This window comes from Chiroxiphia lanceolata, chromosome 3 (assembly GCF_009829145.1).
Source record: "Chiroxiphia lanceolata isolate bChiLan1 chromosome 3, bChiLan1.pri, whole genome shotgun sequence".
In the NCBI taxonomy this organism is placed as follows: domain Eukaryota; kingdom Metazoa; phylum Chordata; class Aves; order Passeriformes; family Pipridae; genus Chiroxiphia; species Chiroxiphia lanceolata.
In genome coordinates, this window is record NC_045639.1 from 5,390,234 (window position 1) to 5,403,179 (window position 12,946).

At 43.7% G+C, this 12,946-nt stretch overlaps 1 protein-coding gene across 1 annotated transcript in view; it reads right to left on the reverse strand.

Annotated features, from left to right (window-relative positions):
* Window positions 1-2,421: 2,421 nt before the first annotated feature.
* Window positions 2,422-12,946, reverse strand: part of JAG1 (jagged canonical Notch ligand 1) — a 35,014-nt gene continuing 24,489 nt past the window's right edge. Inside the window, exons 10-26 of the mRNA XM_032682604.1 lie at window positions 12,391-12,504; window positions 11,952-11,998; window positions 11,282-11,455; window positions 10,644-10,794; window positions 9,987-10,151; window positions 9,354-9,467; window positions 8,600-8,713; window positions 8,388-8,501; window positions 8,147-8,263; window positions 7,606-7,633; window positions 7,416-7,501; window positions 6,509-6,622; window positions 6,127-6,236; window positions 5,809-6,045; window positions 5,347-5,478; window positions 4,739-4,889; window positions 2,422-4,409 (exon numbers count right to left, since the gene is read on the reverse strand). Coding sequence (XP_032538495.1) covers window positions 3,952-4,409; window positions 4,739-4,889; window positions 5,347-5,478; window positions 5,809-6,045; window positions 6,127-6,236; window positions 6,509-6,622; window positions 7,416-7,501; window positions 7,606-7,633; window positions 8,147-8,263; window positions 8,388-8,501; window positions 8,600-8,713; window positions 9,354-9,467; window positions 9,987-10,151; window positions 10,644-10,794; window positions 11,282-11,455; window positions 11,952-11,998; window positions 12,391-12,504 — 2,426 coding nt within the window. The 3' untranslated portion in view covers window positions 2,422-3,951. The remainder of the gene's footprint in view (window positions 4,410-4,738; window positions 4,890-5,346; window positions 5,479-5,808; window positions 6,046-6,126; window positions 6,237-6,508; window positions 6,623-7,415; window positions 7,502-7,605; window positions 7,634-8,146; window positions 8,264-8,387; window positions 8,502-8,599; window positions 8,714-9,353; window positions 9,468-9,986; window positions 10,152-10,643; window positions 10,795-11,281; window positions 11,456-11,951; window positions 11,999-12,390; window positions 12,505-12,946) is intronic.

The window sequence follows — 12,946 nt, forward strand, 5'->3', positions numbered from 1 at the left end:
GTGCCATGGCTTGAAGGTGCAGGTCTCGTGTTTGGGGCCCAAAGTGGTTCACAGATGTCCCAGTGCTCTTGGCTGCCCTTGGCTCCTGTTAGTAGTGCAGAGGGAGCCGTTCCCAAGGCTGGTGTTCCCCTGGTGACAGGAATATATTGGCATTCAGGCTGATGTAACGTGCACCATCAGCACCTTTCCCAGTTACCTCTACGTAAGACAGGCCCTTTCCATGCGGAGGTGCAGAGCTTTGATGTGGCCGTGCTTGAGCTGAACCAAACCCAGATCTGGCACATCCAATTAGCTGTAGGTAGAGCAAAGCTGAGAGTGCTAAGGGGAGTAATTTTGTTTTATTTAATTTATTTTATTTTAGTGCCTGTGTTTAACTGGCAGCTCAGGAAAGATGTATTTTTCAGTCCTTACATGAAGAAGAGTCCAAAGAACAAACACACAGTAGCACTGGGAAACTTCTCCTGACTAGACAGAATGTGTCTTCCCCGACTAGTAAAGTATGAACTGGCAAAGAATGATTTCCACAAAAATAAATGTGCCTTGGTATTCTAACGGGGAAGCCTTAAACTTCATGTTTCTATTTATTTTCATGGCAACGGAAACCACTTCCCAGACCAGCCCCCAGTGTGGTGGTGGATCTGGCCTTTGGAGGACTGGTTTTGTGTTACATTCACCAGTGCAAGTTTTGGAGCTACCATTGAGATATGAGGATTAATTAACAAATACCATTATGGCATTTGCACAGAATTTTCTTCCTTCCCTCTGTACAACTCATGGAGTTCTAATTTTCTAACACCATGAGGTAGCAATGAAATGAGCTCTGTGGGAAAAGCAAGTTGTGTGTGGCGGAGCTCTGCAGTAACAAACCCTCTGCCTGGTCCATAGACACTTTGGAGCACAGGAAGGGCTGGAAGTAAATAAATGAACGCTGTGCTCAGGGCTCTGACTTATTTTGAAGCTTGAGGAACTCAGGTTTTTCTTTCACTGAGTCTTCAGAGACCTAAACAGCTTTGTCACTATGTGCAACAATTAAGTCTGTAATTAGAATTTGCCTCAGTAGGTTTTGAAGAAGCCTGGTAAATGGAGGTTCCAAGGAATTGCAAATGCTCTATTTTTTAAATTATTTTTTTGCTTAATGGAAGGCAGATTCAAATTCCAACCAATTCAGGTATGTTTCAGCCATTTGGAAGGAGGTAGTTGTTTCTGTATCATTGAATTTGAGACCCACACGAACAGCAGACATCAGGGTGATGGTTAATTCAACATTAAAAGCATGGGAAAGCATTCAGGGAATAGCCTGGCTTTGCACTTCGGAGGCAGGTGGAAGATTCTATCATCTTTAAGTGGCTTTTTTTGGACATGCCGTGTTTGCTTTACTGCAGATTTAGAAGCCAGGGAACAAAGGGAAATAAATACTCGTGGGATTTGTTTGATGGGGAATTATTAAAGTGGTCAGATGAAGCTAATCTCGTTGACTTCCCATTCAGCAGGCACAACACTGACAAGGCTCCAGGCATGTGATTGGGAAGAGTAAGAGCAGCCCCCCCCAAAGTAGCACAGCCACAGTGGAAACCTCCTTCTGAAGTGAGTTTAAAATAAAAAATAACACTAATTAGATTTTATCTTTTTTTTTTTTTTAGACAGCTGTGAAGCAGGTACATAACAAAGTATTTCTCACTGTCAGATTTTGTCAGCGTTCATTGTATTTATATTGCAGCAACTTTATAGAAAATATCTATTTATTTACCACAGACAAATACGGATGCAAAGGCCTAACCTTGCAGTGGGTTGGTTTAACTCTTTTTCAATTAGTTTGTTACACATTGTTCCCTCAGCTTTTAGCCCCTTCCCAAAACAACTTTGCAGCTTCATCAGAACATGCCAAAATCAGAGCAGACCATGAGCCAGCCAACCCCTGCACCTCCCCAGGCGTCCCCTTCGGGTGGGAGGGGCAGCATTAGTTCAGCATTCAAAGCCGTCGTGTTGAATATTTTAAGAGTTTATTTTATGCTTTACAAAGCACTTTTTGCCCATCAGAAATCAGCAGGATCTATGGATCCCTTCCCATCCAGGTCAGCACTTTGGATCTTGCCTAGCTACTTAGATTTGGTTACATCTGGGGGCAGCTCATTGGCCCGAGCAGAGTAAACTCGTTGCACAATTCCAGTCACACCATCATCCTCTCGGGAATACACAGAGGGACATTGGCCAAGAGACAGTGAGAACGAGGGACACGCTGCTTTCAAACCCCTTCAATCCCATTGGGAGCCAGAGGGGAACATGTAATCATCTCACAAAAAACTGACTCCACCAAAGGCAGGGGCAGGTCTTGGAAAACCTACAGCAGCACCTGCCCCTGGATTTGCACAACTGAGTGGCTGGGAGCACCTCCAAGCTCAATAATCTCCACGCTCTTTTATGTTTTCATACAAAAAATTTAATAAATATTACTTTTCAAGATTTATTGCCAGGAACAACACATCAAAGATGCATTTTCATATAACACTAATATCACAATACAAGGTATCTTCATGATCTCAATGGTTAACCACCGAGATGACTATGTTTATAAGCCTTTTGATCTTAAACATTGTAATAGCACTTTGATTTCCTCACTTGTTAAGGCGGGCAGTGTAATCTATGGCAAACCTACACAGTGATCTTACTGGACATTCTACTGTTCAAGTATTCAACAACTAGCTTATTAGAATACTCCCTAAATGCAGTAGATTACAAAAAAAAGTCAAATCTACAAGTGGTTCAGTATTACATATTTCATGGTGAGAAAAAAAATAATTAGAATTTACAAAATAAGATTGCTGTGTTTCCAACTTCACACGCTAATTTGATATTTTTAATTACATGCAACCACTCACATTTCATCTACATAAAGTAATAGCTCAGTTTTGTTCCCTTAAACTGCTCCTTAGCAGATTATCTGCCTGTCACTCGGTTTTCAAGTCTAAAGCAGCAAAAAAAATTTTCTAGTCTAATTCTCTAAACTGCCTCAGTCAGTACTTACAAAGAGTCTTAAAGTGATACTATGGAAGGTGTTTCAAACGTTTGACATTGTACAAAAACCAGCATCAAGGCATGAAAGCCCATCCTATTAAAAATAAACTATTTTAGAACACCTTAGTTTTGGCATATAGGCAACATGTAACAAGAAAATAAATTCAAAATAAAGAAGCCACGAGCTTACAATGCTATCAAAAACCTTCAACTCTAAACACATACATATAAATAAAAAGGAATGATATTTTAAGGCTCTTGATTATTAAGTTAATAAATCAAATATACACAGTGATTAATAAAAAAAGAATTATTTACATATCTATACAAACTTCTATTTTTGACACATTTTCCTCTTTAAATTCTTCATTTACCAGCAACTGCTGACAAGTTCCCCCCACCCACCCCCAACAAAAATACAATAAAAAAATAAATAATAAACTTATTTTTGATAGTTGCTGTGGTTCCGAGCTGCAAAGGCACTTTCAAATACAGAACTAGTTGTACGTCACCATAAAACCAATATACAAAAAACTCAAATTCAATAAATATAAATAAAATGTATTATTCTAAAGAAACTGTATAAATCGGAACATCTGGCAGAAAAAGAAAAAAAAAAATGAACACTAAGGAAGAGTAATAAGGCTATGTAATACCTTATGGAACGTTTCCATGATGGATCAGCTGCAGCTGAATTTACGGGAGGGCACTTTTGACTAGTTTTGCATAGATGTGAAATGCAGCACTTGGTATTCCAGCCAACCACAGCAACTATCATTGCCAGTGTAAGCCAGCTTGTCCAAACTTAAATTAACACAGGGATTCTAAGTAAATAATAGCCTTAGACTCAAATATTACACAACAGTTTAAGAACTACAAGCTCTTGAGTGCCTTTATAATGATACTTAAAGGCCCTGCATGGCAGCACCCCACCGTCTGCTATACGATGTACTCCATCCGATTTAGGCTTTGTGCACTTTCCAAGTCTCTGTTGTCCTGTTTATTTGTCCAGTTTGGGTGTTTTGTAGGGGTGCTGTTGGGGGGCTTTTCATCTCTGTCTACCAAAGTGTAGGCTGGCTGCTTGGCAAATCGGGCCTTCTGCTGGTGTTTGTCCATGTCGTCCTCCTCCACCTCGGAGTTGTGTGTCCTTATTTTGGCGATTTTGGAGTTTTTGTTTTCGTAGTCTTTAATGGGGACAGTGTTTGCTCCGTGTTTCTCAATGGGGTTTTTGATCTGGTTCAGCTGCTCCCTCACGTTGTTGGTGGTGTTGTCATCAGAGGCCGTGTGAGTGTGGCTGCTCTGCTTTCGGCGCTTCCGGATGCACCAGTAAAACACAGTGACCAGGCAACAGATCCAGGCTACTGTCAGGACCGAGCTCAGCAACGGCACCAGGAAATCTGGAAGAGACAGGAGAGCAGTCAGTCCTGCTGTGAACCAAGGGGGCCAACTCCAGGCTTTCTACAAAGAAAACCAATCTCAGTTCTTAAGCCTTGTTTTTTCACTTATTTCTCCACGAGGAGAGCGGCAGCCGCTTTACCAGGTTAGGCCACTGCTTTAGAGCGTTTTCAAAACCTTTGTGGTTTTCCTAAGTAAAAAGATCCTGATGCAAAGCCGCCCCATTGTTCCCAGTGAACAGGGCCAAGGAGCAGAGATTCCAGAGTGCCCTTGGAAGGGCTGTTCTAGTCAGGGCAAGGGTACAGGAGTCTGGGGACAAGGACCAGCTCACCTGTTTTGCTCTTCACCGGCCGCCGCTGCACCCTGACTTCGGCCACCGCCGCGATGAGGGTGTTGTTCCCGTCGCGCTTACTGACCAGGTCGATGATCTTATCTGTGATGTCCTTGATGGGGTTTTCATCTTCCCCGATATCTTCTGCAGACTGCAGGACAAGGCACACAATTAACACCAAATGCCACAGCAGATGCACGGGGGAATCTGCTGTTTAAAAACTTCCACAGTCACTTAAGGCTCTTCGTGCTTTTAACACATAAAAAAATCCAACCAAAGAGGCTGGCTATGGACAGAAACTAATAATGCATATTTTTTGTCCCCATCTCTACAAAGACCAAAAATCCCCCCCCCCCCCCCCAGGAAAGCAAGAATGGAGCACAGAAATGTTTTACTCCCCCTATTACAGTTGCCCTCAGATGGCAGCTCTCAGGTATGCACATGTAACCAGGATTCCTTCCCTGTTCTTAGAGGGAATCAGGATGGAAACTAAACCACAGGAAGTGCTGACAAAGCCAGGAATTAAGATTTTTATGAAATCCACATGTTGCACACATATCCAGACAATTAACTACTGAGACATTCAAAAATATTCCAGGAATACTTACAATAGCAACATGGATTTCATTATTTGCCAAGTGGGAAGGCTCACAGGTAATATAGATGGAATATTCAACAGAAACATTCTTCAGAATATTCAGATTCCTCAATTCACTGCAAACATGCTCTGTGGTAAGGCCCTGGAGGACAAAAAAAAGGTGTTGGGTTTTTTAAATATATATGCACACAAATACACAGATATAAGATTTGTTTGGGGGTTTTTTCCCTGCCCTGAAGTAAGAGTTCTCAAGGGAAAAGGATGTGGAATTCCCTCAAAACCAGCTTTTGTTCTTCCCTAGACACAAAAGCATTTATGGTGGAAGGCTGTATTAATCCTTCTCTGCTTTCTGTTTACTTTGATAAAAAGACAGTGCCAGCTTTTATTGTGCTTTTCCCTATGACAAAAGTCATTCCAAGCTCCGGGAAGCAAATCCACACATGCCACAGCACAGCGAGGTGCTGCTACTCACCGGTGACATCATTTCTTTGTTGAAGGTGAAGGTGATGTTGGCACAGTTGTCCTGGTAGTAAGAATCTGAGTTGCATTTGGTCCTCACAGGCTGCTGGTTGGAGGGCCAGCACTCGCCCACCGCGGCACACGGGTGGGTGAAGCAGTGGTCGTCCCGCACGGGGACACAGGCGTGGCCGGCGGGGCACTCGCTGTGACCTTTGCCGTGCAGGACGCAGGGCCGAGGGCCACACCACACCTAGGAGAGAAGAAATGCTGGTAAGAACCCACTGGTTAGAGGACAGAGAACAGTATAACCCGAAGCACAGCCCAGCTGTACCTTAGAACAGGTGACTTTCCCATTCAGACACTGGCAGGTATTGCAGTCGTCGTCCCACTTCGCCCCATCTGGCATTACTCGAACGCTGGTAATGCAAGGCCTTCCTGTAACTGAAGAGTGAACAGAATTAGAAGCTTAAAACAGGGAAAAAGTGAAAAAACCCCCCAAAAACCAAAATCCAAACAAACACCAACCCTATCAAACCCTTTCCTAAGTTCACCTAAACTTATCACTAAGTTTGCTTCTTCAATAAAGGTATTTGCTTTAAACAACAACAGGTAACACCTCCCAAAAAACAACCCCATAGAACCACAGAACCATCAAGATGCAATTACACAGATCTTGCTACAAACATTAGGACCAGCTCTGGCATCTGGAATACCTTCTTGGCATCCTGGACCACTGCGACCCGGGGGGCAAATGCAACGGTACCCGTTAATTTCATCCACACACGTAGCTCCAAAGGCGCAGGGCGAGGACTGGCACTCGTTGATATCTGTGATGGGAAGGAGAGGAAATAGCATCCTTTTGTTTGGGCAGAAAAAAGCAAACATAGGATATATTTGCCTACTGGAGCTTTTATCTTCATTTTCTAGCGTCTACTGGGAGATGGATTCCTGCTGGCAGCACCGGTATAACCTCAAAACAAGTCCTTTGGCATTTCTGCTGTGTGGCACTAGCAAAGATCAAAACCTGACCCCTGTGGCTACTTGAGCTTTCCAAGGGCAAGGACACATTCCTTCTCACACAGGCACACTTCCTCTCCTCTGATGTGCTCCAGTTTTGTCCCCCACTAGATTCTTCAACTGATGACAATGTTAAACCCCTTCCCACTTGTATTGCTGCTGTGAGACTTCCATTTCCATGGTTGTTATTAAAAAAGTGTTAGTGTCCTCCTACCTGTAATTATTATTAAATTACAGGGAAGCACATACATCACCTCAGGGCTTGGAGGTGGATTATTAACTGACAAGGTTTTTGGCTGGCACACTTTCATCTCAAGCAGAAGCCTGGGTCACACAGACACATATGAACTGGGAAAACTATCCTGAAGGCATTTTGACTGCTCATCTGAACCAAGAAGTTTCAGCTCCAGTTGAGTGACTTCAAATTTCTATCATTTTCAGTGTGATTCCTGCCCTCCCCAAATCTGCTACGGATAGAGAAGACACAGGACATCTGCAGGACACCTATCAGTCATCTGATCTACCACTTAACCTAATTAAGATGATTGTCTTGCAACAAGATTCAAGACAAAAATCGAGGTGGAGCACCATTGGAACACTTACTGATCCTGCAGTCGGGCCCTGCGAAGCCTGGAGCACACTCACAGCGGTACCAGTTCTCTCCATCCACACAAGTGCCACTGTTGTAACTGTAGAGAAAAGTCATTGCAGACATTAAGGACACTGCTACAAAGAATCCAGAATTCTAAAACAACAACAACAAAAAAGCCAAGGATAAACACAGCAAACTTACCAAGGATGAGGACTGCAGTCATTTGTGTCTGCAAAGCAAAGACAGGCAGCATTAAACATGCAGGCTTTGGCTAATACAGCTCTACTGGCAGTACAGAATGATCAAACTTCCCCTAATGCCCAAGTTATACTTAGCTCAACTTTTACAAAAATATGCTGAAATTCTCTACTAAATTGATTCCAGGCTTCTACCACAAAATTTGTTAACTACATTATGGAACACATGTACACAGGAAGAGATCCTTGTAAAGAATCTAATGGGGGGGGAAAGAAAAAGTGGAAGCAGACAGAGCTGCTCGTAGAAAAAGAATGCAGGAGAAAACAAGACAACATCTGTCTCCACTTAGCTGATTTGCAACTTTCTCATGCCCAGGTCAAGGCTCTATCACACAAAGTCATTAAAAACAAAGATTCAGGTGATGCTAAAGCCTACATCAAACAAGCTTTCCCTTCTGGTTTCAATCTTGACTCCAAGGGCGACAGGATGAGCTCATGTTCTCATCAGGCAACACTCTGGAAAAGTTGAAGCAGAGCCAACTTACTCTGGGTGCATGTGGGTCCTTCCCAGCCCTCCTTGCAGACACAAGTGAAAGAGTCCCCGCTGACCACACAGGTACCACCGTTGTGGCAGGGGTTTGGCAGGCAGCTGCTGTTCCTCGCTGGAACACAAACAACATTCGCCGCTAAGTTGTTAGAAAGCCCTCGAATGCGAGCCAAGAGGAAAAACTGAGGTCACAGATCCACTGCTGCATCTGCTTCCTGGCGATTATGCAGGGTATTTACCTATGTTACAAGTGGCTCCTTCCCATCCTGCAGGACACATGCACTTGAAAGTGTCCCCCTCGTCGTAACACGTCCCGCCGTTGTTGCACGTCGCCTCATCGCACTGGCTGTCGCCTGTGAGAAACCCAAACCATCCTTAAGACTGGTGCTCTTTGCGAGTTCAAGCGGCCAATCAGAGCACGCCTGTTACGTTTTGGAAACGCTGAACTTACGAGAGTGGCAAGTTTTTCCTTTCCACCCATTTTTACATTCACAGAAGAAGTCGTTGACCAAGTCTCGGCAAGTTCCTCCATTGTGGCAGGGGTTTTTACTGCAGTCATTAATATCTGGATAAGTTAAAGAGAGAAAGCCGGCTCAGGGGAGTTTACAGAATTGACAAACAATGCTTGAAAGGAGCATAACCCATCCCTAATTTTGGCCCGTATTTCAATCCTGGATTAAACACTTAAGTCAGTATTTTAAAGCTATAAGCCCTGTCACAGAGATGAAGAATGTTTCAACACATTCCCGCTGTTTGTTTTCATTTTGTTTGTAATCTTGTTTCAGTAAACAAGCAGTGAAAAGGCCTATTACATAAACTCCTCTGTTAGGCAGGGGATGGGAGCAGAGTGCTTGCTCCTCCTCTGCTCCAGAGATCGACAAAATACAGGTGTGATATGCAGACAGGCCATTCCTAAAGTGGCATCTACTAATGCAAAGGGTTTCTTCCTGAACGTTATCCAAAGGATAGAGCAGGAAACTGAACCGTGGGAGGGCCAGGTTCTACTCCCAGTCCAGATTTGTAACTTGGGTTTAGTTCCGATACAAAATCTTTGACTTGGTGGAAAGTAGAGGACACTTGGTCCCCAATGGCCTTTGAAGCAGTTTATTGGCACTGGTCATGTTTGTCTTCAGGACAGCACCAGCCATTCCTTCCCAATGTTTTCCCAAGAGATCTTTCTGTGTGCTGAAGAATGGATAACTTACTCGCTTCACAATATGTTCCTTCCCATCCATCACTGCAAATGCATTTGTAGGAGTTGATGCCGTCGATGCAAGTGCCACCATTTTTACAGGGGTTGCTCTCACAGTCATTGATATCTGCAACATTTGGGAGGAGAAAAAAAAAAAGAGGAAAAAAACTCAAACTAGGAGTACAGCTACTGGAAGTCATCATCTTATTGCAGACTGTTTGGTGCTACTTCCATTTCTAAGACCTTTTTGAGGGGAAGGGTTATAATCAAGATGAGAAATGGGTGAAAAACTGGATGAAGCGATGAACCCATCACTCAACAATTACTATTAAAAACAACAAAAAAATAAATCAGGAGTCCTTAAGATCCACGTTAAACCCCACTATTAACTCCCTCAGACCTTGTATATATAAGGTTTTTAAAAACATACAATTCATGGCCAGAGGGTTCATTACTGTGAACTTTCCCCAAGGCCCAGCAAATTCCACTCTGCCTCACCCAAGGCGGGATATGAAAACTTAAAGCAGTTCCAAGGTTCACTGCGTTACAATAAAGAACCCTTAAAGCAGTCTGGGAGGGAAGGATGGAATCTTTCTTAAAAAAAAAAAAAAAAAAAAAGAGTGTATATCCTCCTTTCAGCTCTTACTCTCATGGCAGTAGGTGCCGGTGAATCCTTTGTTGCATTCACAGGTGAATTTCCCACCCGCTTGGCTCTTGCACTTCCCGTGAGGACCACAGACGTTGGAAGAAATGTAGCGAACCCCCTCGGGTGTGCTGTTGGAAGCCACTGCCACGGTGCAGCTGTCAATCACTGTGAAAAAGCAGAACCTGCATGAGGATTGCCCATCTGACCCGATTCCTTAAGCTAAGAACAACGTTTTAATTCCCAGTGACGGATGTTTAGAAGACATGTGTTGGAAAAGACCTTTAAGACCCTCGAGTCCAACCATGAACCTAACACTGCCAAATATGTTTGCTGCTTTAAAATGAAAGGACTGTGCCAACTGTGCATAAAATAATCACAACATTTTATCTGAAGGTTGCTGGATCACATTCACAGCCTGGAATAGGCCGTTTGCTACCTGTGTTTTCTGTCCACGTGGACATAAGGCTGTCTTTCAATAGCTGATATTTACAAATATTACTCATCTGCTCATAGGCCTAAGGCAGAGAGCAAAATTCAGCCTCTTTACGCAAGAGCTACTCCAGTGACTCCGTTGCTGGAGCTGCATTAGGGCTCCAGCCAGGGGAGGGGCAGGAACTGTTGCCAGACATTCCCATTCACCCGTGAGGCAACACAAACCTTCACAGGGAGTTGTTCGGCAGTGATCCTTCAGGTGGGAGCAGTTCTTCCCTTCATAGTCCTCAGGGCAGTTACAGAAATAGTCCATGGCAAGATTGAAGCACTGGGCGCCGTTCTGGCAAGGATTGGGCTCGCAGTAATCTATGTCCAGCTGCAAGCAGCGCAGGCAGAGGGAAGGGGAATAGAAAGGGGAGGGGAAAAAGGAGTGAGGGAAGGCTGAGTGAAACAGAAGGTTTATCATAGCTTTTCCCTCACCATGACAGGCCGACATTGTGGAATCTGACCTTTTTATCTGCTCTCTCAAAGAGTCATTCATAACACGGAGTTTAGTTCGACTCGTGGCTGTTCGGGCAGACAGACTCTTGGTATCGAACAGCCAAAATTAATAGAGCGCAAAGCTGGATACGCAAACCCCGTTTAACAAAAAGAATCCTCCACAGCCCGACAGGGGTTTTGTTGGTTTCTTTCCTCCCCCCCCCCAATATATATTAATCAAGCAGTTTCTTGGCAGACTGACAGCGATATCAAGTACAACTTTATCCTATGGTTCACTGGACTCCAGGCATTCCGTGCACAGATCCGGAGCGCTGGTACAAACGGCACTGGCTGAGGGCCTGCCTTTCATCCAGGCTTCTTACCTGACAGAGGTTTCCTGAGAAACCAGCGGGACACAGACATTGGAATCCATTGATTTCATCCTGGCAATGACCCCCATTCATGCAAGGGTTACTTGCACATTCATTGATGTCTTTCTCACAGTGATCTCCTGCATAGCCAGGTGAACAGATACACCGATAACCATTAACCAAGTCCTGGGAAAGAACAGAAAAGTTTAGAGTTAAAGGTTTCTCCTCCCTCTTGAGGTAGTCATATTAAGGAAAAAAAAAAAGTAAAAAAAAAAAATCATCTTACTATGTCCAACAAGGCAAAAATATTTAGGGGGGGGCAACAACGAACACACACAGACCCAGTCCTGGCTTATGTTCTTAATTTCCAGGCAAGACACATTAATCCACATTTTGCAGTGGAATGCCTACATTTACAGAAGGTAGTTTGCACAACCAGCCCATTCACTGGTGACACTGGCAGTGAAAATGAGTAATTTCTTGCAGTTATATTTTTTGCCTTTACTGTTGTACAGACATATCTTGACATGCTATAGCATGACATAGGCCTTCCCCCCAACTTAAAGAAAGGACAATTTATACCCCCTAATTGCTATTTTCCAAACTATTTGTGCTTAGACTCAAATGTTTTGGTTACTGTCGCAAGTCTGTGGGAAACCAAAGTAAACCAAGAATGGCTTACCCGACAGGATCCTCCATTCTGACATTGTCCACGACAGTCGTTAATATCTGTAATAAAATTAGCATGGTTAGAAGGCAAAAATATATTTACACTAGATAGAGAGTTCAGGTCTGTCTAAAACTGCAGTTAGATAAACCTTTTGTCAAGTTTCCTGCATGCCTTCCTTGAGATAAGGTTATTATAATGGGTGGGAAACCTTTCGTGATTTTGCTGCGAGAGGCAGTGAAACTTCACATCATTGTTTCAGTCACTTTATCAGAATATAGCTATGGTACAGGCTAATGACTTTGATAAAATTGTGTATTTTCATTCTGCACCAACTACTCCCTTTCTAAAAACATCAACTGCTGGGGCTCTGCCCGATGTTTAAATCTGAGCTTAGCACATACATATCCCCACAGAACTAGCCTTTAATAAACCCAAGGATATGGACACTTACTGATATCACAGTTGTGGCCAGACCAGCCAGTAATGCAGTCACAGTAGTAGCTGCCAATCAGGTTCCTGCAGGAGTTGGCATTGACACAGGGTTTGCCCTCACATTCATTGGCATCTGAAAAACCAAGGGGAAACAGCCCAATGCAGAGTTTGTAGGGCAGGGGGGAAGGGAAAAGTCCACAGCCCACTCTCCCAGCGATCAGCAGTTCCTTCAGAGCTAAGAGGAACTTGTACAGCACAGATTAGTGTGACTGCAACAAACAAAAGTCAATCATGCATCAGCTTCTGAAGACTTTCAGTTTCTCTGCAATTAGAACATACAGGCTACGCTAATTATTTGATAATTACCCAGCCACTCATTAAGAGCAATTTCTCCCCCCCACACACACATCTCAGCTGAGCGTTTGGAAGGAGAAATGCTGCAGCCCGGTCAGTGGGATGAGTGTGTTGTGTAAGGAATGCAGCCAGCTCATTCTCCGTGAGATCATCCACATTGTGGAACCCAGCTGTGAACTCCTTGGTCTGGAGGAGTTGACATGGCTGGAGAGATACAGCAA